Below are 27,085 nucleotides of genomic sequence, written 5' to 3' on the forward strand. Positions count from 1 at the left end.
CTAAATGTAGAATGATTGTGAAACAACAATCGCTCTAAAGTTCTTTGTTCTAATTCTTTTATTTATAAAGCACATTTATAAAGACCGAACTGCTGTAAGCAAAACAAAATGAGAGCAGCAATATCATTTAAAGCCCTAAACTGTGCTAATGTGGGTCCCACCACCGAAAAGACTCCATCTTCTCTGCGTGGGACTGTAGGGAATGGGATGCAGCAGTTCAGAGAGGTTGTGTAGACATTTATTCACAAATAGGAGGATTTTAAAATAAATCCTTAAATGAACTGGAAGCCAATGAAGAGCTCCCAAAATAGGAGTGGCGTGATCGGGCTGTGCAATAAGTCCATTCGTGACATTTCCTCACTACTTAATATTCCACACTCAACTGTTAGTGGTGTTATAACAAAGTGGGAGCAATTGGGAAAAGGCAGTAACTCAGCCATGAAGTGGTAGGCCATGTAAAATCACAGAGCGGGGTCAGCACATGCTGAGGGTCAGTGCGCAGAAGTGGCCAACTTTCTGCAGTCAACAGCTACAGACCTTTCATATGGCCTTCAGATGAGCTCAAGAACAGTGCGCAGAGCTTCATGGGATATATGGATGCCTTCTCAGAATCATACCTAAAGGAAACATTTTAGAGAGAAAAAAGCAAAGGTGCCCTCGGGAAGTCCAGATACAAGAGGAGCAGCAGAGGAGAGAAAATTGCCAATCCTGACAGAAAAATATCTCTTGCTTAAATAAGAATTAAACCAATTCAAGAGTGAACCTTTTAGCCCCACATAGGATTTTAATCTAGACTTGAGCAATGAGTGATTGACAGTATTCAGGCAGCAGTCAGACCCAAAAGCACTAAAATCACAGTCACCTGCTGCGGTAGCAACTAAAATATCATTTAACACTCAGCAGTTGCTGTGACAAGATTTAAAACCTGACTGAAATTTAGAAAAATGGTTTGTTTAAAAAAAACTTTTTTTCCAGTAGAAAATGAAAGAAGTAAAAGCAACCACAGAAATAGGTCAGTAGTTCTTTAAAACAGACGTTCTTCTTGAGCAAAGTAACAGAGGCCAATTTCAGGGATGCTGGAACACAGCCAGTTAGTAAAGATTTGTTCTGTAGAGATAACATGGGAAAATAATGTAACAGGGTAGTATATCCCTAATATTATTATTATTTTGCGCAATGCAAAGCTTGTAAATATCTGACCGTGTGTGCTAGGGTGTGTCTGAGAGAGCAGTTAAAGGATGGTTCGCGCTTGAGAACTGAGGCTGTGCCCGCGCGCGCTCTGGAGGCGGAACGCGCACTCGCTGCTCTCAGAGCCGAGAAAGTCCCTCTATCGCTCTTCTTCGAGATCGGTGTAGCTTTCGTCGTGATGGGATCTATTTTCATGAGGTGATTTTGTTAGTAAAGAGTGCGCAGATGGAGGTGTTTGTGCTGCTGTCAGTGCTGTTGTGCGGTCAGACCGCGGCGAGCTCTCCAATCTCCACAGCTCAGGCTCAGGTAAGATCGGCTTCCACCAATTATCTGCCTTGTATCTTGTCCCAAAATTTCAATTTAAAGTGCACAGCTACTGAAATAAAACACATGGGCTTCAGGTAGCCCAAATTAAATCCTATGTCATGTCTCTAGTTATACAACTGCAAACATGTTGGAGACAAACATAGCCTATTGCGTTGCTTTCAGCTGTGGAACATTTTCAACTATGGAAAATTTTGAGGACAGAATGATTTGCCACAGCCATACATTTTCTAATGAAACCAAGGGAGCATTTTCATGTCGAGTGCACTGTAATAGCACCTGATAATTATTTGTATTTGAAAGCCAATAACCGATATATTGGGCGATAAATATAAATTCAAGTTTTAATATAACATTTTTGAGATCCTGATTACACTCTAAAAAAAAAAAAAGGTTCTATATGGCACCAAAAAGTATAGCACCAATTTTGGTGCTTAAGTGGTTATTCAGCGGTTCTTTGACTAAGGTGCTATATAGCACCTCCGAAGAACCAAAATTGGTGCTATATAGCACTAAAAAAGGTTCCCCTATGATTACGAGCCAAGAAACATTTTTGGTGCCGTATAGAACCTTTTTTTTAGAGTGTACAAAAACTAGTCTCACCATGTCCATGTCCCAATCATACAATTATGTTTTCATTATAATTATATGATTTTATGTCATATGAAACATTTTGCTCTTAACTGTAATTTGTTTTATTGAAGTGATTTAAATCATATTTCAAGCAATTCAAAGCCATCATGGCGACAGTGTGCATCTGAAGTGTCTCATCTGAAGATAATAATCCCTAATCTATCGGCTTTCATATATCGGCCAAATTTTCTTTTTGGGGGCGATAACGATAACATTAAAAATCCACATATATCAGCCGATACCGATACGGTGGCTGATATATCGTGCATCCCTACACTGTAATCGCATCCCCTGCTTATGTCTCCAGAATTGAGAGAAATTTAAACGTTAGCTAGCTAAACAGATCAAACTGTAAGTGCATCAAAATAATATCATAATAATTCATCATCATGCTTTTTAGCTTGCAAGTTTCTTGTCCCCACTATACACTGGCAGACGTGTTAAAGTATGAACAATGATTCTGTGTTTCGGAGACAACTGTTGAATTCTTGGTTCCTCTGTAATGTTATTTCCACTACTTTAATCATGTGTGGCCTCACTGCAGATCTGCCAACAAATTCCAGCAGCTTTAGTCTCACCCTACCTGTGACCTCCGGCTGGTTCAGAAGTGCTCCACACACCTACACTAAAAGCAAATATGCAGTTTACATGCCAATACCTGACTGAGACATTTCCTCTCTCACACACATTCAAAAACTGAGGCTTTCTTTAAAAACAAAACAAAACAAAAACTGTAGTTTCTGTACAAGCCCCTGTTTAAAATGAGATGCATTACAGACAGATGTAATACTATAATACTATACAAACAGCTTCTTTTCCCCCTGTCTGGATGGTCATTCAGTATTCCCGTCTAGGATAAAGTGAAGGCATCAGAGGCACGGAGGCACTGCATCTTCCCACAGATCTTTCTGTTTCATGCAGGGAACAACAAATGCTACAATTATCTCAAACAATGCTCATATGGGTATTGGCTATCCTGTTGTGTCTATGTTTCTATGGTATAGTCTATATTGCTACGTCATTCCAAAATATGTTACCGTATGTCTAGTTTTAGTGATCTCTGAGGTAGATTCGAGCTGCTGATGGGAGTAATCATGATGTATGACACATGATGTACATGCTAGCCTTGGGAGATATCATTAGGAAGCATGGCGTTAGTTTTCAGTGTTATGACTCTATATTTTTTCACGCCCTGACGAAACTTACCAATTCACAAGATTGACGGAATGCATAGCTGATGTAAAAAATTGGATGATTTGTAATTTCCTACACGTAATTCTGAAAAAACAGAATTTTTAATTATTGGACAAAAACGCTCCACAAGTAGTAGCCTAGAATACTGTCTAACACTTGATGGCTGTTCTGTCAAGTCCTCGTCGTCAGTGAGGAACCTGGGTTTGCTCTTTGATACCAATCTCTCATTTGAAAGCCACGTTTCTAGCATCTGTAAAACTGCTTTCTACCATCTTAAAAATATATCTAAATTACGGCACATGCTCTCAATGCAAAATGCAGAACAGTTAGTTCATGAGCTCAAGGTTAGATTATTGTAATGCTCTACTGGGTGGTTGCCCTGCTCGCTTAATAAACAAACTCCAGCTGGTCCAAAACGCAGCAGCTCCAGTTCTTACTAGAACCAGGAAGTATGACCATATTAGCCCAGTTCTGTCAACACTGCACTGGCTGCCTATCAAACATCGCATACATTTTAAAATCTTGCTTATTACTTACAAAGCACTAAATGGTTTAGCTCCAGTACTTGAGCGAGCTCTGAACACATTATCCTCCATCACGTCTACTGCGGTCTCAAAACTCTGGCCAGTTGATCATACCGAGAATATCCAAATCAACTGCAGGCGGTCGATCATTTTTCTTTTTAGCACCTTAACTCTGGAACAGTCTTCCTAACATTGTTCAGGAAGCAGACACACTCTCTGCTTTTATTTAGAAATAATAATAATTATAATAATAATAATTATTAGTCATATTAATATATAAACACAAAATGTTATATACACACACTTTTCATTTGTAAAAAAAAAATCGCATTTTAAATTGCAAACCGCAATTTTAACCAGAATATTCACAATTAGGCTGCTTTTAGGCTGCATTAACTAGGTCAGCCGGAACCGGGAGCACTTCCCATAACACCTGATGTACTCGTTACATCATCAGAAGAATGGCATCTACGCTAATGATAGTCTGTCTGTTTATCCTGAGGTTTACTGCAGTCAGCCGGATCCAGATCGGATGGTGGACCTGCTCCTAGACATGACCAACGCAGACCTGAAGTGTCAGCAGAGACTGTGAAGGCCCTTCCCCTCTATACAGATAAAAGCACATCTGCACACATACCTATTCAAACACGCTTGCCTATTGGCTGAAGACGTAATGCTTGTGTACATGTCGTCGCCGTTTTCGCAGATTCACCTTTTTTGGGGTTTGCGCGGGGATGGAGGTGGTAAATTTCAAAATTATTTCAAACCTATTTAATGGTTTGCGTTCTCCAGCCATCAGGGGCTGTTGCTCTGCGGATGGGCGTCTGTTTTTACAACAGAAATTAATCAATCAAAAACTTACGTTAGCTTTTCATCTAAAACGAATGAATTTCCTATTATCACTGTAAAGCTGCTTTGAGGCAATCTGTGTTGTAAAAAGCGCTATAGAAATGAAGGTGACTTGACTTGGTGTGTGTGTGTGTGTGTGTGCAGGGTTTTCTGGAGCGATACGGATACCTGCAAAAGGAGAAGGAAACTCATCGTACAGCAGAAGTCAAGTCTGCCATCAGGTAAAACCTGTGACCTTGTTAGCGCCGTGCTCCACTTTTGTTTTTGTCCTTCGTATTTCAAGAGATAGGAGTGTGAAGCTAAAGATGGCATGTTTTTGTTCCCTAGCAAACTTGGCTAGTCATCAATCATAACATATAATCACACTGTGCGTCAGTTCGTTGTCTTAACATCCTTGCACTGTCCTCGTACGAGGACATTATATTTTAGTGAACTTCTCTGACACCACACACGTCACAGTTTTAGTCTGGATGTCCTGTAAAGAGCACTTTCAGGGCTTTTCAGAGATACGTTTGGAGGTTTCACCAGGACAACAACTTCTCCTTGATCTTTAAAAATGACTGAATGATCAAATTTAGCACTCTAATGGAAATATGATAACATTTTGTAATAATTATCATTTAAATCAGACTAATTTTCAAATTGTTTGTTATAAATCTCTGGAAATGTTATGGGGTTTCTAATCAAAACATGACTTCCTGTTACAGAACAGGGCATTGATTTCACACACTCAGTAGAGGACAGCGGGACTTAAATCATCTTTATCAGGCATTTTAGGAGACACAACAAGTGATTAGGGAAAGAAATAACATATCAATGTTCCTATGAAATATTAGATATTATAATGAAAATGTTGCCAACTCTTCTTTTTTTCATCACATGTTGCTCCAAAAACACATTAATATGAGAATTAGAGACAGTATAGAGATGCATTGAATGGGAAAACCCATGTATGGCCAATTTACCCACATATTGCATAAAGTAAAATAGCATATCAATTCATTCTGTTATATCTTTCATAACATAGTTGAGAATCATCTTAAAAAAAAATGTTTGGTTAAAAAAAATCCTGAAACCTAAAAATAGTTTTTGCCTATACATGTCATTTCATGTCATTGTATTTGTTAAACAACTGAGTCCAGAGGACAGCATAACATATTAATAAAATACCATTTTTCACCCCCCCCCCCATTTGTTTCTTATGTAATGACATGACAAAATACTAAATTCAGAAGTCCTGGGTCTTAGGAGGTTAACCTGGTGCCAACTATCAGAAACATCATAACTGCAGTTTGAGGATGGTCCAGAGAAATGTGGTTATGATCTAGTGATGTGCAGCTGTTCCTCCGTGTGGTCTTGTCTCTTTCAGTGAGTTTCAGTGGTTGTCTCAGCTGCCCGTCACTGGACGGCTGGACAGTGCCACTCTGGAGAAGATGACCTCAGCCCGCTGCGGGGTTAAAGATGTTGGTACCCATAGTTCCTGGAGCCAAAGGGTCAACGGTATCTTCACAGGCCACTTGGGCAGACATGAGCAGCGTCTCCGTAAGAAGCGCTACACTCAGACAGGTAAAGACACTGCACGCATTCACCAGCCTGCTTTTAAGAGGCATATCTCGACTCACATCTCGAGTGTTGGGAACACCCTAAAACTCTGAAATCCCATTCAATTCCACACATCGTGTGTATCATTAACAAAGGACAGCAATAGAGACATTTTCAACGAAAACTGAAAGAATGCATGCAGGTCAAGCTTTCATTGTTTGTTTGTTTTTACTAAAACAATTTATTTGATGATAAGGGGTACCCTTAAGAAAAAGAGTGATACTTCAAGTTCATTTTATGAGGTATATTTAAAGGTGCAGTGTGTAACATTTATGATGATCTATTGACAGAAATGCAGTATAATATACATAACTATGTTTTCAGTGGAGTATAAAGACCTTACATAATGAACCGTTATGTTTTTATTACCTTAGAATGAGCCGTTTCTATCGTCCTACACAGCTGGTCCCCTTACAGTGAATTTGTCATTTTGCGCCGCCATGTTTCTACAGTAGCCTTAAATGGACAAACTGCTCTACAGAGCGCTAGTCACTCTCTGCTGTCTCAGACGACGACTTCTTTGTCCTGTGTTGGCCACCGTAGCTTCTCTATGTGCTTCGAAAGGGAGGGGTGAGAGGTGGACGGTTGGTTTGCCTCACCACTAGCCGTGTAAAATTGACACAGTGCACCTTTAAGTAATGTTCAAGTATATTTTTAAGAATACTTTATGTAGTTAGTCAACTAATATCAATGTACTAATAGTAAACTTGTAAGCATACTACAATTTGAATGTAAAAGTAAACTAAGTGTACTATAAGTGTTACACTTACAGTAGTAAACTTTAACTAGTTCACAACTTTGTTTCTCATTTGTACTGCAGCTATACTACAAGTGAACTTATAAGTGTACTCTAGTAGTTTAATAGTATATTTTTAGTTTATGATTGTAGTTTTATACTGCAATTATACTTGTAAGTTATTCTTAAGTGAGCATAACATCATACTTATAGATTACTATTTATATATTATTTTTGCACATGTATATTACTATGTTCCTATTAATATGTATACATTTTGTATACTTTAAATATACCTTTTAATGTACTCTTTCCATTTTAAAATATTTTACTCTACAGTAGTTTCATGCATCCTTTTTTTTAATCAAAACTTGAATGTGGGCAAATTTCATTAAAGAAAAAGCAATATTTTAAACAAAAAGCTCAGAAAATCACATTTTGTCAAAGACCACGTCCGGATCAAAATCAGAATGAGATGGAGTAGATCGAGTCCATCAAAGCTTTACAGTCGTTCCAGTTTTGATTTATATGCTGTTTAATGTTTGATGATCGAGTTGTTTTGCATGTGTGTAAGCAATGCTTCTATTGCTTGTTTCTGCTTCTTCTTCAAGTCAATTCACCTTTATTTATATAGCACATTATACAATGCAGATTGTTTCAAAGCAGCTTCACAGTGTTAAAATAATGCAACAGAATTTGATTTGGCTGTACAGCCGCTCTGGAGAAAACAGTGATGTCATCCAGCTCAGTTCAATTATCATATAGTGTCAATGCGGGCAGATCGGTAACATATTTGAATATTTAGTGTCCCCAACTAAGCAAACCAAAGCCAAAGTTGGTCATGTCTAGGCGCAGGTCCAAAATCCCAGATCCGGCTGACTGCAGTAAACCTCGGGATAAACAGAGAGACTAACATTAGCGTATGCCATTCTTCTGATGATGTAAACGAGTACATCGGGTGTTATTGGAAGTGTTCCCGGTTCAGTGCTTTGTAAGTAATAAGCAAGATTTTAAAATGTATGCAAAGTTTAATAGGCAGCCAGTGCAGTGTTGACAGAACCGGGCTAATATGGTCATTCTTCCTGGTTCTAGTCTTACTTGAGCTGCTGCGTTTTTTGGACCAGCTGGAGTTTGTTTATTAAGCGAGCAGGGCAACCACCCAGTAGAGCATTACAATAATCTAGCCTTGAGGTCATGAACGCATCAACTAACTGTTCTGCATTTTGCATTGAGAGCATGTGCTGTAATTTAGATATATTTTTAAGATGGAAGAAAGTGGTTTCACCTGTGTTTTGATCAGGATATTCTGTACTCTTTCAGAAGATCCATAATAGTAGAAATTCATATGTACACCACCAGTGGACTAGCCTAAAAATTCTCATACTCAGAATTAGGAACATATCGGTTTTCTTTATAAATCAATATTTTCAAACAATATCAGTTTATAAGGCTGTATGTAAAACTATGTGAAAAAAGTATATTTAATATTCAATTCAATCAAAAGATTAAACACAACTCCAAGCCAAGTATAATTTAGAAATCCTTAATGCTAATGTATCTCGATCAAAAAAAGTATAGGCCAAATATACGTAGACCTTTTTGTCAGTATGTCACTTACACTTAAGAGCAATTTTAAGTGTATTCCTGAAAAGTAGACTGAATGTATTCTTCTATAAGAAGCACACTTATTAAACTTATTTTTCCATAGAGTAGACACAATATGTTCAGTCAAACGGTCCTTTGGTTAAATGGATTTGCATGGAGTTGTGAGGTAATTCTGTGCCTGCTGGGTGTGGGTGTAATTCTGAGCCTAATAATGGGTAAATACAGTGGTAGTCATAATTACTGACCATACCAAGTGTATACAGCAGGTTAGAACGAACATCCACTTGTGTATAGGCCCACCACACAAACTCAGGCAAATTCACACAGTTTGCCAAGTGCTTAAAACTCTGATTGCCTGTTTTCAGTCAAGGTCTTTGGCACTGAGGACTGTTTTGCAGAAGACATTTTTAGGGAGTGGAATAAAATGAACACACACATATGGCCAAATCTTTGTTTTCAAATAGGATATATCTCAGAATAGTGTAGGTTTTAGAAGAACAGACTTGCAGAAAGAGAGTCAGTCATTCTAACAGAGGCTGCATTGGTGATATTTTTGGAGCTGTGTTGAAATAAAGGCTCAGTGTGTGTATGTGTGTGATGTAAATTCAGACCTGTCAGCTTGAACATGTGCTAATACTTCAGGAATGCAGCACCATTGGTTTAAGTATGTGTGTGTTCATGTCAGTACCTGATGTTGGTTCTCACTACAAAAACAAAGTCTGTAGTGGACACAAAACTGGCTGTCAGAAAACAAATCAAAAATAAGACAACACTTTAATTCTTTAAATTCTGTTCAGTTTAGTTTGGTTTCACTGTGCCCTAAAAAATGAATTAGGGATTATGGCATAATATGTCATGTTATACCTCAGAACAATGGAGTTATTTGTGTTTTGGATGTCTGTAATTATGTGTCCAATTCACAAAACCTCAGTCACATGTTAAAGGATTAGTTTACTTTAAAAGGAAAATTACCCCATGATTGACTCACCCTCAAGTCATCCTAGGTGTATATGACTTTCTTCTTTCAGACAAATACAGAGTTATATTAATACATATCCTGACTCTTCTTTATAATGGCAGTGACTGGTTCCAGTGATATTTTACTTTATAAAGTGTTAAATATGGATATTTTTCTTACACAAACCCATGAATTCTCTTCAGAAGGCCTTTATTAACCCCCCGGAGCCGTGTGGAGCACTTTTATAATGGATGGAAATCTATTTTGAGCTTCAAACTCAATGGACTGTCACTGCCATTGTAAAGCTTGGAAGAGCCAGGATATTTATTAATATAATTCTTCAGTATTCGTCTGAAAGAAGAAAGTCATATACACCATGGATATTGTGTTTGTATTGATTTTCTCCTTCTTCTACTTCTTCTTCTCTCTTTATGGACATCCGGGACCGTAAATCGTAGAGAAACCAAACTTGGCAGGGTTGTCTCAAACGTGCGGATCTGCTCAGACATCTGTTAGTTGGGTGGCGCTATAATGAGGTGATTTGAGTTTAGGAACCTGCAAAAATGGCAGAACAATTTTATATTTATGGTTTTAAGGTCTAGAAAAAAAAGCATTTTTTTCCCCTGAATCCCTGGGCAGAGCTCTTTAAAATGTATCTGATTTCATATCCATCTATAAAATTGTTCTGCCATTTTTGCATTTTCTGAAGAACCTTTTTCAAACTCCTCCTAGTTTGTTCGTACACTCTTCACCAAATGTTGTACACATTTATTTCCATACGTCTTCCTACATGGTTGTTAATAAGAAATGAAAAGCTACACACTCCATCAATTAGGGTTAGAAGAACTGTTGCCAAACATATAACATGCTAGAAACATAATAATCACTGCAATAATGATCCAATCATTGACTCTCAAGCATTTTCCGTCCACTTTGCCGTGGATTGTCTTTGTAAAAAATCTGTGATTGACTTAAAAAAGAACTTTAAAACTGTCATTAATGTAAAATGCTAAATTAAGTATTAGATATACAGTATATAAATATACAGATGTATGGAGATTTTTTAAATGTTATTAAGTAACTTGATTTTATTTAACTAAATTATTTCTTAAATGTAATAATAAAAAGCACACTATAAAAAGTAACTGTTACCATACAAATCTAACTGAATTTCAGTGTCCATTTACAAATAGACATAAATAATTGAACCTCAGCACAGCTAATATTCCGCTGAAAAGTCACAATTATTAAGTGCATTGGTTTGATGCATTACTTGTTCATACTTCCACAGGAGAGAAATGGCACAAACGTCAGCTCACCTATCGCATCATGAACTGGCCACGGAGTCTCTCTCCCAGTCAAGTGCATCTGGCGGTGAAGGCAGCGTTCCAGCTCTGGAGTAATGTGTCCGGCCTGCTCTTCCAGGAGCTCCAGCAAGGTCCCGCCGACATCCGTCTGGCCTTCTTTGAAGGGGAACATAATGATGGGACAGGAAATGCATTTGATGGGCCAGGTAACTTATTTCTTTCTTTAATTAATTAAATTGAATATGCTGTGTATTAGCATTTACATAAAAAAAACGGGGGAAGTGTTTAGTGTAAATGTTTTATTAAATATGAACCATTAATACTGGAAGTGCCACATGGGCAGGTGACAGCACCAGTGCCGGTCCTCCGTATGTACGCAAACTACGCAAGGGGTGTAGGGCTGTTTCGGACTCGGACATCATGAAGTGCAGCAGGTAATGACATGCGTCTTGACATATGGCTTCCAAACAAAGCTATTTGTCCAGAGCAGAAAAAAAGAAACTACGCCAAGAATGAAGTAGGCCTATGTATTTTTGTAACATTTAAAATTCTTATTTAGTCTTGACAAACCAATAAATTCATTAAAAAACACTTCAGTCCAGATATCCGGAGCTCCAGATCTCCTAAACCTGTGTTTTCGTTAGAAATGTCCCATGATGAAATGTAATTTTCAGTTTGTGTTTGTATACATCATTAATCAAAATGTTCTTGTGTGTGGTTTATTGTATAAGAAATAAACACATTCCTGTTCAGTCATGCAAGTCCTATCAAGCGCTTTAGAAACAATGCCCATTAGTCTAAAGTTAGTATACTTAGAGAATTATTTATGTAAACTCGTATGTTTACTTGAGCTTTCTAAGTGCTATAGTTTTGTTAGTAAATCACGCATTTGTAAAATCAGTTCAGCTGTGTGTTATAGTTTCTTTAACAGTTAGATGGTGTCAGATAAAGTATTCCTTTAGCTGTCAACAAAATTTTTTTTAAAAGTAAAAGTATTTTAAGTATATTTTTCATGTAGTTGTGTTTAATCTTTTGATTGAGTAGCCTATTAAATACTTTTTTTCACATAGGTTTACATAGATTTGTTTGAAAATATTGAAATGTAAAGAAAAGCGATATGTTCCTAATTTGTAATGAGTATGCAAATTTTTGTGTGGGCTAGTCCACTGGTGGTGTACATACAAATTTAGTTAAAATCTACTTTACTCTTTCCCGGCCACTGACTGAGTTTTCCGGCACACTTTATGCTTGCTAGCATGAGATTTGTGTGATAGAATCACTTACCAACCCTCTTTTTGCAAAGTTATAATCAAAGACTTTAGATTTATAAAGACGTGCACTCATATTACTATGAATAGGAGAAAGTGTTATGAGCAATATGGCATAAGCCCCACCTACGCTATTAAAGAGCCAATCAGCAATTAGTAAAGTCATTGCATCACTGCTGCTGTCAGAAGCTCCGGTTTCTATAGAAACAGCGTTCTTATGACTGCAAATGTGCATTGGCTGAAAAAGACATTCTAAACTATATTGGAGTTAGGCAACACATGTCAGGACCCACTCATTTTCCTAATCAGATCTAATATTGTCATATGGAATCAATGTTGATGCCGTTGAAATTCTGCAGCAGAGCGATGACATCTCAGATCATTACCTAATATTGTGTATACTTCATTTAGCCTTTGCTGCAAAGCCGACTCCCTGTTACAAATATGGTAGAACTATCATTCCTACCACTAAAGATTCCTTTTTATATAATCTTCCAGATCAGTTTAATCTCCTCAGCATCCCAGATAGTTTAGAAGAACTCGATGTTGAAACTCTTGACGCTCTCTTTTCCAGTACATTAGACACAGTTGCTCCTCTCCTCCAACGCTGTGGTACAATGAGCACACTCAAGAGAGCAGCCAGAAAAATGGAGCAGCTGGAAGAAAACAAAACTAGAGGTTTTTCGCATTTCATGGAAAGAGAGCACGATTGCATACAGAAAGGCCTTTTAAAAAAAAACGCTAGATCTGCTTATTTTTCAACAAAAAACAACCCTAGGTATTTATTTGATACAGTGGCTGAATTAACAAGAAATAAAGCTTGCAAACAGCATAGCAGTAATGACTTTATGAATTTCTTTACTTGAAGATTGATAATATTAGAGAGAAAATTGTAATTATGCAAACGTCTACTACAGTATCGCATTGTAGTGTCCATAAGAAAAAATCTTGTTCATTTGTTGCTATTGGAGAGGAAGAATTGTCTAAACTCGTTAAATCAACAACATGTATGCTCGACCCTACACCGACTAAGCTTCTAAAGACATGCTGCCAGTGGTCGTAGATCCTCTTCTTAATATCATTAATTCATCTTTGTCATTAGGATTCTGTCACATACACAGAAGGAACAGACAGTGGTTGAGATAAAACAGTGAAGTTTATTAAACAGAGCAGGGATTGAGCAGACACGGCACAAGAGGGATGAATCACAGGGTGGATACAGATGACTTGAACTTAGCTGACGTAGACAGATTTGAAACGGAGACTGGGAACAGTGCAGACGAGACGATGAAGACCAAGGACTGACGATGGGAACAAACAAAGACGATCAGGGTATCTCAGGTGAGCAGGTTGGGTCTGTGTTGTCTTGACGAGATCAGACGTGGGACTGGGGAGTGAGTGTTGTATATAGGAGGGTATACATCGACGTCACTTTCCCGCCTGGACACGCCCCCTCAGCCGGGACTGAGTGAGTGGCAGAAGAGCTGCTGCGTGACTGGAGTTAATAGGGGAAACCGCGAGTAAAACAAACAGTTATCAAGGTTGGACTCGATATACTGTTCTTTACAACTTGGCAAAAATCCAGTGATCCATGAAAATTGACATGCAGCCAGGAATCGTGTTTTCCTGACATTTATATGAGCCTGATTTCGATACATAAATATCACTGTCAGTCATCACAATTTCGAGAATGAATCCCGCATGTATACGCGGATATGGGTCTATGTATTAGTGTGTATGTGGCTGCTTGTCAAGAATGGAAAACAAAAGTTTTATTTAAATTCTGAATATATTATAGGCCTATAAATATTTTTTTATATCGCCTAGACAGCGCGCAAATAGTGCTCCCTTTATAATCACTAAAAGCTGTCACGCATTCAATGAACGCGATCTCACAAAGTTCCGTTATATTAATCAGTGAAGCTGACGGCACAATGAATCTTATTTACATAATGTCTACACTTTATTAGAGAGGATTAGCGCGTGTGCAGAACTGGACATTTACATTACTCACCGAAGGGGAAGATTTTATAATTTGACGAGTGACAATACACGCACTGGCTCTTTTGCCAAATCATTGCTAATAAGATGCTATTATTGCAATTTCTTACAGTGGATTACAGATCCTAGATCAGCAGTGTTGGGCAGCTTTTCCCTCTAAAAGCAATAAGCCGAAGCAGTAAATCCTGAGTGCCAGTGCACTGCCTGGGCAGTGGTTTGAGTGCGAAAATGACACGCTATTATCAAGTCCATCTCCCTCGGCCCGGAGGGGGGCACAGTGATGTCCATGGGCTCCGTGGCTAAGCCCCCCCCCCTGGCCTCGGGCCTTGTTTTGTGTGTTTTTCGTGGCATTCACGCTGTAAACTAATGCTGCCTCTCAGTCGTTTTGCCACTCAATGTGGCGTAACCGCAGTCACTCCAGCTAAAGGTGACGTCACGTGCATAGCCTGTATTATAGTGCTGGTGATGAGGCAGGACAGGTGCAGGTGATCAGAACGAGGGGGCGTGGCAGGTGCAGATGGTTGAGTACAGGGAGAGAGTGACTCTATGATAGATACGTACGTAAAACTTTTAAGCTTGCTATTATTAAAGGTCCTGTTCTTCGTGATCCCATTTTTCAAACTTTAGTTAGTATGTAATGTTGCTGTTAGAGCATAAATAATACCTGTAAAATTATAAAGCTCAAAGTTCAATGCCAAGCGAGATATTTTATTTAACAGAAGTTCCCTTTCAAAGCCTACAGCGAACGGCCGGTTAGGACTACATCCTGGTATTTCCTGCTTTAATTACGTCAGTAGAGCAGTATGTCGACTAACCTCCGCCCACAAGAATACGCGAAAAAGGGGGCGTGGTCTTGTTGCTCCCTCATGGAGAAGAGGGAGTGTTGCGTTCGGTTCGGTTGCGTTTGTCGCCATCAGACGCTGTTATTTTCATCCCGGAGTCAAATCACCTTTGTTTGGCCTTCAGGGACACTGTAGTTTGAGCGCATGCATCTCCCCGTTATGGTAAGAGGCGTGACCTTCTCGGGCAACGTGCGCTAAGCTGCTGTCGAATCACAACACGGGAACCGCTGGCACAATCAGAACTCGATACGTATTTCTGAAGGAGGGACTTCATAGAACGAGGAAATTCTCAGGCCGTTTTGAGGACAGTGAAAACAGCGGTATACAGATAAGTAAATTGTGTGAAAAATACTGTGTTTTTTTACACATGAAACATGAACACATGTTATATTGCACACTGTAAACACAATCAAAGCTTAAAAAAAACACGAAAAACGGGACCTTTAAACCGCTTATTAAAAAAACGCAACTTGATCCTACAGAATTGGTCGATTACAGCCCGATCTCAAATCTACCCTTTCTGTCAAAAATACTTGAAAAGGCAGTATCCTCACAACTATGTTCCTTTTTTTGAAAGAAATGGTATCTGTGAGGATTTCCAGTCAGGATTTAGACCGTATCATAGCACTGAGACTGCTCTCATCAGAGTTACAAATGATTTTCTCTTATCATCCAGCCGTGGTTGTATCTCTCTATTAGTGTTACTCGATCTTAGTGCTGCATTTGATACTATCGACCACAACATTCTTTTGAATAGACTTGAAAATTATGCTGGCCGCGGCTTGTCTGTATGGGCAGGTGGGCCAGAGGCTCACCAAAATATTCATCCAAACATAGACCTCTATATACACTGAATTAATAATAAATTGTAAATGTATTCAGAATTCTACAACAAATATTTTTCATATTTTCTAGACTTTCTATGTCTAAGAAAGACTTTTTAGACTTCTTAAAATGAAGTGCATGGATTAGACATTAGGGCATTAGGGATTAGGGCATATATTATAATACTAGGTGGGGCAGCTAGTCTCTGAGCCCTCCCTAGCTCTACAGTGCCCCACAAAAAATGAAATGCAGCGCCTTCTCATAGCGAGCCATTGGGGCTGATTTCTGGCGGCCCCACCTATTTTCACATGACCTCATATAAACCTCGCTCCAGACCAAGACGATAACAGTCGGCTTCAGCTGTGTGTATGCATCAGGTCAGGAACTAGTTGGCATGAATGTTCTTCCTAAGTGGAGTAGCGTATCAAATTAATGAAAGTGTAAATCCTTTATTTTACACATGCTCATGTGAATAGCCTTTATATACAGTAGTTTGGTTGTGTTTATTATATGTTTGGGGATTTTGCTGTGTATGACCATATTAGCCCGGTTCTGTCAACACTGCACTGGCTTCCTATTAAACATTGTATATATTTTAAAATCTTGCTCATTACTTACAAAGCACTAAATGGTTTAGCTCCCCAGTACTTGAGCAAGCTCTGAACACATTATCCTTCATCACATCTATTGCTGTCTCAAATTTCTGGCCATATCAAAATCAACTGCAGGCGGTCGATCCTTTTCCTATTTAGCACCTAAACTCTGGAACAGTCTTCCTAGCATTGTTCGGGAAGCAGACTAAAAACACATATGGCATAAACATAGAGCATTATCAATTTATATTATTTAAATCAGTTAAATGATTGTTAGGCTGCATTAACTCGGTCAGCCGGAACCGGGAACACTTCCCATATAGGGTTGGGTATCGTTTGAATTTGAACGATTCAGATTCTGCTTATCGATTCCGATTCTTATCTTATCCTAATTTCGATTTCAATAGGGTAAAAAACACATTTATTATTAGGCTATTATTGCAAAACATTTAATTGTAGCTGAATACCATGAAGAAAAATCAGCAGGCTAGCAACTTTTGCCTATGGTTTAAAAATACCATAGCAAAAAAGAACAAAAAAACCCTAATATAAATTTCAAACATTATTAAAGACATACTCGTCTTTAAAGGGGTGGTAAACCACGATTTCACTATTCTAACTTTAGCTAGCGTGTAATGTTGCTGCTTGAGCATAAACAACATCTGCAAAGTTACAACGTTCAAAGTTTAAAGCAAAGGGAGATATTTGCTTTTAAAGAAATCAGTTTCTAAGGACTACAGCAAACGGCCGCTAGGGACTACTACACATTCACCCAGGTTTTGCTGACATCACCAGGCCCAATATTTACATAAACCCCTCCTCCGGGGAATATGAAATAAGTGGGGGTGAGGCCATTTTGTATCGTGGCGCTGTTGTGGTATAGTTAGGCTGGAGTGTTGTTGCCGCGATGCCGAGGAAACGCTGTTATTTTCATCCGGATTGCAGGTCTGGGGTACTTGCTCTGTTCAGCCTTCATAGGGACGGGGGTGCGTTGCAGAGCGTTTAAAATAAAACATGTTATATGCACGTGTGTTTGAGTCAGCGGGGAATCAGGCGCGCGCAGGGCTCCCTGCAGCACATCTAACAGAGGAAAACATCCACCGTCTTCGCGATTTCAATGCCAGATTTGCACAACGTCAGCTGCGTGAAAAAAACACTGCCGGTGCGTGGATGCACGACGCGCGCGCTGCACATTTCACGGAGGACAACACAAACTTCCACAAACTTCGCGAGTTCAATACAGGATATGCACAACGGCTTGTCCTGAAAGCTGGATTTACAAACAGAAGCTGTTCACGGGCCACAACCTGTAATTCTGATTTATATTTCATCGATGTGTTTTCCTGTAATAGGTTGTAGCAAGGAAGTAAACAGATGACAGCGCTGTTCTGCAAACCAGTCTGTTTAATGCTCATTCATACTTAACGTTATCCGACGAACACCTAACGTTACAAACACTAACGTTAAAATCTCAATAGCGAACCTGGCATTAGTGTAAATGATTCTTTGATTAGAGCTTTTATGTATTGTTTATCTACAGGCATGCTAAACATGGTTCTGTGTGTGATTTGGCTAACTTACTAGTTAAAGCCAGTGCTTAGTGTTTGTTTTGGGTTAGTTCTTGTGACAGATATTTGGCTATAATCGTTCTAAAAATACAAAAGTTAAAGTGCCATTCAGTAGCGATCATTATAGATCCGCAGTCTTTACTCTTGAGGACTGAACAGGTTCTGCTCGATCATCTTCACTCAAATGTTCTGGGTCTGATTCGGGCTCAAATGGTTTTATTGACGCCGTTGTTTCTAATACTGACCAAAGCACAGCCTCCGGTAAAGGTAAGGGGCGTGACGTTTCCGACGTGCACTAGGCGTTTAGCGAATCACAACACACTGGGCCAGCTAACCAATCTGAGCCCATCGCATATTTTTGAGGGACTGGCTTCATACAACCCGGAAAGCATCAGACCGTTTTACAAGGAGGGACAGAGCAGTGTAGAATAAAGGTCAAATATATGAAAAATAAGGCAATTTTTTTTAAAACGAAGCATGAACACATGTTACAGTGCACCCCACAAACACAGTCAAGCCTTCAAAAGAATGTGTTTTACCACCCCTTTAATAATGTTTGAAATTTATATTAGGCTTTTTTTCCCCTCAGTATTTAAAAAAGAACAAATAAACAAATTAACAATTGCACAAGTAAATACAATTGAACAAAAATGATTGAAATAAACATTTTCAGGTAGGTACAGAAACTGCAATCAAATTTAAAATAACACTGCACTTTATTGATAAAATATAGGCTATTCATAGTTCAAAGTTATTCTGTCTAGAACAGCAAATTAATGTTCTCATCTTTTGTTGTTTGATTAACGTTATCATAGAGACGACATCAAGAACATCTGCCGTCAACGACATACGTAACTGACTGTGTTTACCAGAGTATTTTGACATTTTTGTGTCCATTCGCGTGCTGTGCAAAAGCACGAGGAAGAGAACTCAGTTCATTATCGTGCACTATTCATTCACCATGAGAAGCCGTTCTGTGCGCACGTGTGTGTGTGTGTGTGTGTGTGTGTGTGTGTGTGTCTGCAGCACAGGAAACAGCGCACACACACGTGCACGTAGCGGTTAAAAATCACAATAAAATGCGCACACAGTAACCAATAAGCGGAATCGAAATGCACTTTTCTTATCGAATCACCAGTTCTGGACCATTTGGAACCGGTTCAAAAATGGAACTGGTTCTCGATACCCATCCCTACCCATAACACCTGATGTACTCGTTACATCATGAGAAGAATGGCATAGAGAACTAGTCTCTCTGTTTATCTCGAGGTTGTAGTCAACCGGATAGGGCCGTATCCAGATCAGATGGTGGACCTGCACTAGACATGACAAGTGTCAGCAGAGACTGTGTCAACTAGACTCTTCCTGTGAAGACCTCCTTCACTTCACCTCTGTACAGATGAAAACATAATCAAAATTATCGGAAATGACTAAACACGCTGTATTATGCAATGCAGACAAGTAATTTGGCCATCATTTTGTACAACAACAACAACATTTATTGTGCATTATACAGCCGGGCGCTTTTGCCGTGCAGATGAGCGGCGGAACGCATTGAGGGTTTTCTAATTTGGTTAAAAATGGTTTTGTGTAAGTGGCCCCAAAGTAATTAACTAATGATTATTTACAACGGAAATGAATCAATCAAAAACTTACTTTGCCTGGTCTTCTCTTCCACAAACAATCACTCTTCCATTATTTTTCTATTATCAATGTAAAGCTGCTTTGAAAAAAAATCTATATTGTGAAAAGCTCTATATAAATGAAGGTGACTTGCCTGAAATAGCTGCTCGAGTGGCGTTTCAAAAACTTGCCTTACAGGGACTTTGGTTATGCCCAGTCTTTCAACTAGGATTCTGTCTTTATCTTCTTTAGGTGGCGCTCTGGCTCATGCATTTTTCCCATTCCGTGGTGAAGCTCATTTTGATATGTCCGAACGCTGGACCCTGAATGGTCTTAAAGGACACAACCTGTTCGTTGTGATGGCTCATGAAATTGGCCACACTCTGGGTTTGGTTCATTCACCTGTTCGCCATGCGCTCATGTCGCCATACTATAAGAAGTTGGGATCTAATGTGCTGCTCAGCTGGGATGACGTCACTGCTATACAACAACTCTATGGTAAACAAGCTGTTCTTTTCTTGATTGAAAACTGTGCACGTGTTTATTTTGCAATATTATCTTACAGCAGCAAAGAATAGGGCTCTGGTCTTTAGTGACAATGTCTTTAGAGTGAGAGCACAGCTGACTATTGTGAGGAAGCTTGAGAATCAGTCTTCACTTAGCGAGACAATGAATACAGCTTATTTTGCCAGGCTGTAGTGAAACAGATAGACATAAACAAAAGAACAAAAAGAAAATCCAAGGCACTCTTCTTCAAATTATTAAAAAGCCTTTATTTTACTGGCTATTTCATCATAGATTTACACTGAAAGAAATAAACACAAGTATAGTTCCAGGCTGGTGAAACTGTCAGCTGTTTCTCAAGCATGTGTCAGGCAGGTTTACACACGCCACAGTGCTTTCAGGAGAAAACCCACAACCATCCATCTTCAGATGCACACCACCCTCCCTCCTTCCTGTTCATAACTGAAGAATCCATTCCAATGAGTTTGCCAGGCAGATCTGTCTTTTAGCCTTCCAGGAAAAACAAAGATCAGCTATTATATTAATACACACATAGTGCTTGGTGCCAGCACTAATATATTACAATATTAATATTTTACTCCGTATGTACGTGGCGAGCTGAATTTTTTACCCGGGTATGCTGGGCAGCGTGTTGTGTCAAAAATGCACCTCATGCACATTGGATGGGTTTATAATAAGCACGTTCGCATTCGCTCTAGACAGACTATTAGTAATGTTTTCTGAAAACACCTGCAATTGCCAAAAAAGAAGCAACTTAACAAAAGGGCTCAACTAAATCAAAACACTGATCACCATTTTCAACAATACATCAACATCTAAACCTCTGTTAATTCTCAATAAGAGCTGGTTAGTAATGTGTGAAGCTGGTAGTGCTGTTCGTGGAGTTGTTTAATCCTCGTCTGATGAGATCTTCAGAGATTTAATGTCTTCATTATCTTCAGTTGATTTCATCTAAGGCTGTGTCTGAAGTCAGACTTACATTATATTAACATTAAAGGGTTAGTTCACCCAAAAATGAAAATTCTGTCATTAATGACTTCCCCTCATGTCGTTGGACACCCGTCAGACCTCCGTTCATCTTCAGACACAAATGAAGATATTTTAGTGTAAAGCTGATGGCTCTGAAAGGCCTCCATTTGCCCAATGGCACGGTTCACTCTCAAGACCCTTAAAAGGCACTAAAGACGTCGTTACAAAGTCCATCTCACTACAGTGGTTCTAAAATAACTTTATGAATCTGCGAGAATAGTTTATGTGCGCAAAAAAAAACTAAATAACGACTTATATAGTGATGACGATTTCATCATGAAGCTTCGGAGCGTTATGAATCAGTGAGTCGAATCATGATTCGGCTGCGTGTCAAACCGCCAAACTGCTGAAATTTGGCGATCCAAACTGCTGATTCGACTCACTGATTCATAACGCTTCGTAAATTTTGTTAATCAAAATTTCATTTGGGGAACATCATATATTTTAAAACACGTTCCTCTAACGTCAAGAAAACTGGACATTTACGTTCCCAGATCCAACAATGAATCTTTGGAGAACGTTCGTATAACAAAAATATGTTAGCTGGGTTGGAACTTCTTAATTATTGCCCTGATGGTGGAAATGGGGATTTTCAATGCTTTAGTTATTTTCTAATAGCGAGTTATTTTCTATATTATTTTGTGAAGCTCAAGGATCTTTTGCTGCACATCAGAACTACATTTTTTGGTTTTACTCATTGTGCTGAACGATTAATGGAATTTGGCCTTTGTGTTTCATCATATTTATACTCATGTGGAACAGGAAGTCATGGCTGGACAATTTCATGCCCCTGGTGTGCTAGAAAAAACTTAATATAATTCAAAGATATTTTCTTATAAGAATTTCTAGGAGTGCCAATAATTGTGGCCAACATGCATTGGAGAAAAAAAATTGTTTCATAATGTGAGTTTCCTCCCCACTTTCAATTGTTTTACTTCAATGAAAGATTAGCATTTTATGAATTTTTTAAATGAAAGATCAGAAGGATAAACGGTGCAGATTTATTTTCACAGCCACCTTTGCTCATATTCATCAAGGGATAAAAATGCAATATTAGTGGAGGGCACTGTATATCATTCATCCTTAAAGCAGGAGGAGACCAACATGAGTCAGAGCCCTCATCACAAAACTCATTAGTGAAGATATTATCAGCTGCTAAAACAAATATTTGTGTGGGTGTGCCTTTATCCTCATGTTTACTAAAGGAAGTATTGTAGAATTGCATTCCTCCACTACAATCACAGATTTTTGCCATAGATATTATTTTTTCAGACAAGCTGAAATTACTGCATTAAATGTAATGAAATCTTTTGGTAATGCATTATTTCGATGGTCCAAATTCTACTCATAAGTATAACTAATATCTAATGTCTTAATATCTGCAAACACTTTATTTTGAAGCTCCTTAACAGACATATCTGATATATGAATAATAAGTAACTTTACAAGTACATGTCAACTTATTCTACTAACCCAAACCCTACCCAGATAGCAAGCAACCATCAAAACAATGTTAAATCAATGTTAATGTGTCAACTTTAACTGCATTGAATCGACATCATGTTTGTACCCACAATTAATGTTGAAATGTTTTTGAAATTTAATAAAAAAATCTATGGTAACGACATTGAATCAATAATCCAGCATCTCATCTGGGGAAAGAAAGATTTGTGTGCAAATGTAGTCTATCTATAACAAGAAGCAACTTTTTGTCAGGGATAAGTTACGTTAATTATTCTACTTTAAGATGCTGAAAACTATATAACCTGATCTTCTTTGTTTCTGGCTCTTTTGTATTGCAACAAAATATGTGTTTTGGTATACACTGTTACAAAGACCACCAACTCATATAACAAGTTAAGAGTCAACTCTTAACCGCCTAACTAAAGGAAACACTGATATTTTCAATAAAACATCAACATCTAAACCTCTGTTAATTCTCAAAAGCACTTCTGCTGAGATCTTGAGTGTTTATTGTCTTTTATCTTTAGTTGATTTCAGGCTTTACGTCAGTTGTAGATGTTGTGTTTCATTTTCTGAGAGGGCAAGCAGGATGTAACATTGATTCAATGCCATTACCATTGACACATTAACATTGATTTAACATGGCTTTGATGGGGGCTTGCTATCTGGGTAACACAACCCAAAGCTAACAGTCTACTAATATTCTAATACTAATACTAATGAGAGGTACTTACAGTTAGTAGAATGTCTGAAGTGGATCATCGAAATAAACGAACCATTTGTTTTAATTATTTGAAAGGGGACAAAGGAGGATCCTTCAAAAATCATTTAAGGGGTCTTGCAATGCCTTTATGAAATCTAATCTGTTAATTGTCACTGGTCTCTTTTTAAAGAAGACACTCAGCAGATTATTGCAGTAGTGAAAGCAGCTTTTTAAAAAGTACGAACGTTACAGAAGTTTACATTTACTGTAAAGCAAATGTACTAAACAATTTTTATTTTATTTTATACAAAATCCATATTTTGCTAAATGATTTGGACTTTAAAATTGTTAAAAATATATATAAATCAAAGCCATATATCCACAACCAAGTTGTATTCCATATTTGAGGTTGATATAAAAAAATACTGATATATACAAACTAGGAGGACCCAGGAGGACCACTGCACCAGCATGAGCTCTGACAACAGCTCTGAGGATTTATTAGTAAACTAGGTCACAGTGGATGAGTTTTTATATACAGTGTACAGTATAATGTCAGTAAAAAAGGTCTTTATGTTTGTCCCTCTGAATAAAACACAGTTTTTGGGTTGTTCCCCCTTTAAAACAGGCACGTGCAGAGGGGGGGGCTTTGGGTGCTCGAGCCCCTGCCCTTTTTCAAAATGAATCAAAAGTGCCCCTCTCAGACAAATATCAATGATAATATCGTGGTCAATAAAACTAAATAAATGTGATTATTATAACATGACAATGTATACAATAGTAACGAACGGCTCAAAAGTCGGACGGACAATTTCTGTTGAGGCGTTGCCATAACGCGTTGCGATGGGTTGCGTACGTTTTGATTGACAGCTGATTCTCCACTGTTCGGAAACGGCTCTCGAGCCAAATATGGTCCTTTCAGAGAGTGTGTGGCCTCGCGGGAAAAAAGTAAACCAATATATATTTTTTTCATCCATAATCAGAGTTGATTTAATTACAAATCTATATATTATATATTTTAAAGTATTACACAATTCACCAATGCCCGTTTGTCATGTATATACACCAACCAATCGTGATCTGGCAAAGCAAGTTCAAATTCCAGTGGGCGATGTGAAGCGGTAATTTTCTGTTCTTATTCATAAATCGGTTGAAAATTACATGGACAGACGAACTAACGTTTGTGGAACGATTTACTGCGGTTTGTCTCATTTTATAAATTGCATCACTGACAAAATGGATTTTAACTGACAACAAACAAATCACTGCACATGCACAAAACCATGCAGCAGCAGCAAAAGTCGCATTAATGGTAAGTAGTGTGAAATTCACTTGTATTTATGTATAGCCTATTAATACACTGTTTACTATTTCATGAAACCATCAAAGTTAACAAAACCCAAGTGCCACCGGCATCTACAGGCCTATTATGTGAAGTGTAGGCTGGTGAAATAGTGACGTGAAAGGACTTTATTATATTACCAGTTTTTAATATTATGCAGCATTATGATTTATGAAAGAAGTCTCTTATGTTCATCAAGCCTGCATTTATTTGATAAAAAACAGCAATATTGTGAAATATTATTAAAATAATGGTTTTCTATTTTTAAATAATTTAAAATATAATAAAATCACAGCTGTATTTTCAGCATCATTACTCCACTCTTCAGTGTCACATGATCATTCAGAAATCATTCTAGTATGAGGATTTAATGTCAATGATGGAAACTGTGATACTCTTTTCAAGATTCTTTGATTAATAAAAAGTTAAAAAGAACATTGTAATAATATTTCACAATATTGGCTACTGTTTTTTCTGTATTTTTGATTAAATAAATGCAGGCTTGATGAGCATAAGGATATATATATATATATATATATATATATATATATATATATATATATATATATATATATATATATATATATATATATATATATATATATATATATATATATATTGCCCCTTTTTTACATTTGAGCCCCTGCCCCTGAAGAACTCTCTGCACGGCCCTGCTTTAAAACATATGATTGGGTAACATCTGTGTGGACTATTGTGCATGTGTGTGCAGGTCAGCCAGCTGGGGACACAGTGAAGCAGCTGGCGGGACGGGCTCTGAGATGGGCCATGCAGGATTGGCAGATTTCTCAAGACCCTAAGGGAGGATCTCTCACACCCCACTACTGCCAGGGCTCCTTCGATGCCATCACCATGGGTAAGAACTAGACATATGAATTGGTACTTGAACGCTTTTCCTTGAACTGTGTAAAGCTTTGGTTTTTCTGTAGATGAGAATGGGACAGTGCTGGTGTTTCAGGGCCATCATTTCTGGACGGTATCTAATGGCAGTGCGAGCGATCCTCTTCCGCTCCACACACGCTGGCCAGAGCTGTCATTGGCTATTGAAGCTGCTGCCTTCTCCCCACTGGACAGCAAACTCTACTTCTTTAAAGGTAGGCTGATGGGAATGCCTCAGGAGTTCAGACCGTTTCGCAAACACAGGTAATACAGTGTCCAGGGGAGTCAGCCATGTTCCAGAGTGCAGTTTGGTCCAGGGCACATCTGGGGTCTGTTCTTCGTAGGTCACTAACTCAGTTACCTGGATTTGATTGTTGATGTTTTGGCAAGATCTTGGATTGTTTGGTTCTTCGAAGCTCATCCTGGGGCCTGTACCATGATGGTAGTTTAACAAACTCAGGGTTACAGGATTAGTTTTGAGTTGACAAAACCAAACCAATCTATTCAGGCTTTGTTGGTCCCATGACGCTGATCATCAGCTTTCTCTGTCAACTCAGGCTTTGATCCTGAGTTTAGGAGTTTAGCTGTGACATCAGCAGTGAACAGCCAATCACAGGCTGTGGATCAGTCAAACTGAGATTCATTTCTCTCTTCTGCAGAATATTACATGATTGAAAATATTAAGAATTTAAACAAATAGACAGGAAGAAAAGAGCTGTCTATGAAAGAGGACAACTTAAAGAAATATCTTATACGTCAATGCAAGTAAAAGTTATGAAGTTAGTTTAGTTGATATATAGAGAGAATTGAACATTTAAACTCACATGTAGTCATTTTTTATAGCTTTATTTATTGATTTTAAAGCTTATTTGTATGACCTTTATATAGGCTATTAATATTAATTTTAACTAAGTGCCTATTAATGATTGATTAACTAAAATATATAAGGGTATAATTACATAAATGATATCTAAATCATTCAAAAGTATTATTATTATAAATAAGCATTGTTAAAAGCCAGACACTTTAGTCTTTAAAAACCATTTGCTATAGTGACCTGTAATTTGGAGTAGAAACAGGGGAGTGACTTTATTACATCAGAGGCGTGTCACTTTGCTCACAGCTGATTGGTCTAATTTCAGTTTGAGATCTCTTATTCAGAACATAACCTGCCCTGGAGCAGGTTAGCTGTGGAGAGTAAGTTACTATGGAGATGAACACAGCTAAAAGCCAAACCACTTTAATGGTACCTAAAACCCAGGATTGGCACAAACTAAGCTTAAACAAATCTGGCTAGCAGCTAAACCGGCTTCATGGTACAGGCCCCTGGTCTAGTGCTGTCATAGCAACAAGTCCGTAAACTTAAACCTGCTCAGGCGCAGCTTATTTCATGAGAACAGGATTAGATTCTTGAGGTGATACTTAAAATCTGTCCCAGCCACTGCTACTTTATTACAAGAGTTCATTACTGAACCAGGGGCAATA

The 27,085-nt window shown here is 38.2% G+C and overlaps 1 protein-coding gene across 2 annotated transcripts in view; it reads left to right on the forward strand.

Annotated features, from left to right (window-relative positions):
- The first annotated feature begins 1,233 nt into the window (after positions 1–1,233).
- The window catches only part of mmp28 (matrix metallopeptidase 28), a 29,675-nt gene continuing 3,823 nt past the window's right edge, over positions 1,234–27,085 (forward strand). Inside the window, exons 1-7 of one of the 2 annotated variants that reach the window (XM_079823041.1) lie at positions 1,234–1,494; positions 4,857–4,933; positions 6,082–6,278; positions 10,905–11,126; positions 19,893–20,138; positions 25,434–25,577; positions 25,651–25,815. In XM_079823041.1, the coding sequence (XP_079679167.1) occupies positions 1,414–1,494; positions 4,857–4,933; positions 6,082–6,278; positions 10,905–11,126; positions 19,893–20,138; positions 25,434–25,577; positions 25,651–25,815 (1,132 nt within the window). In that variant the 5' untranslated portion in view covers positions 1,234–1,413. The remainder of the gene's footprint in view (positions 1,495–4,856; positions 4,934–6,081; positions 6,279–10,904; positions 11,127–19,892; positions 20,139–25,433; positions 25,578–25,650; positions 25,816–27,085) is intronic. The other variant, XM_079823042.1, reaches the window with a different exon arrangement.

This window comes from Gobio gobio (assembly GCF_949357685.1).
Source record: "Gobio gobio genome assembly, chromosome: 8".
Classification (NCBI taxonomy): Eukaryota; Metazoa; Chordata; class Actinopteri; order Cypriniformes; family Gobionidae; genus Gobio; species Gobio gobio.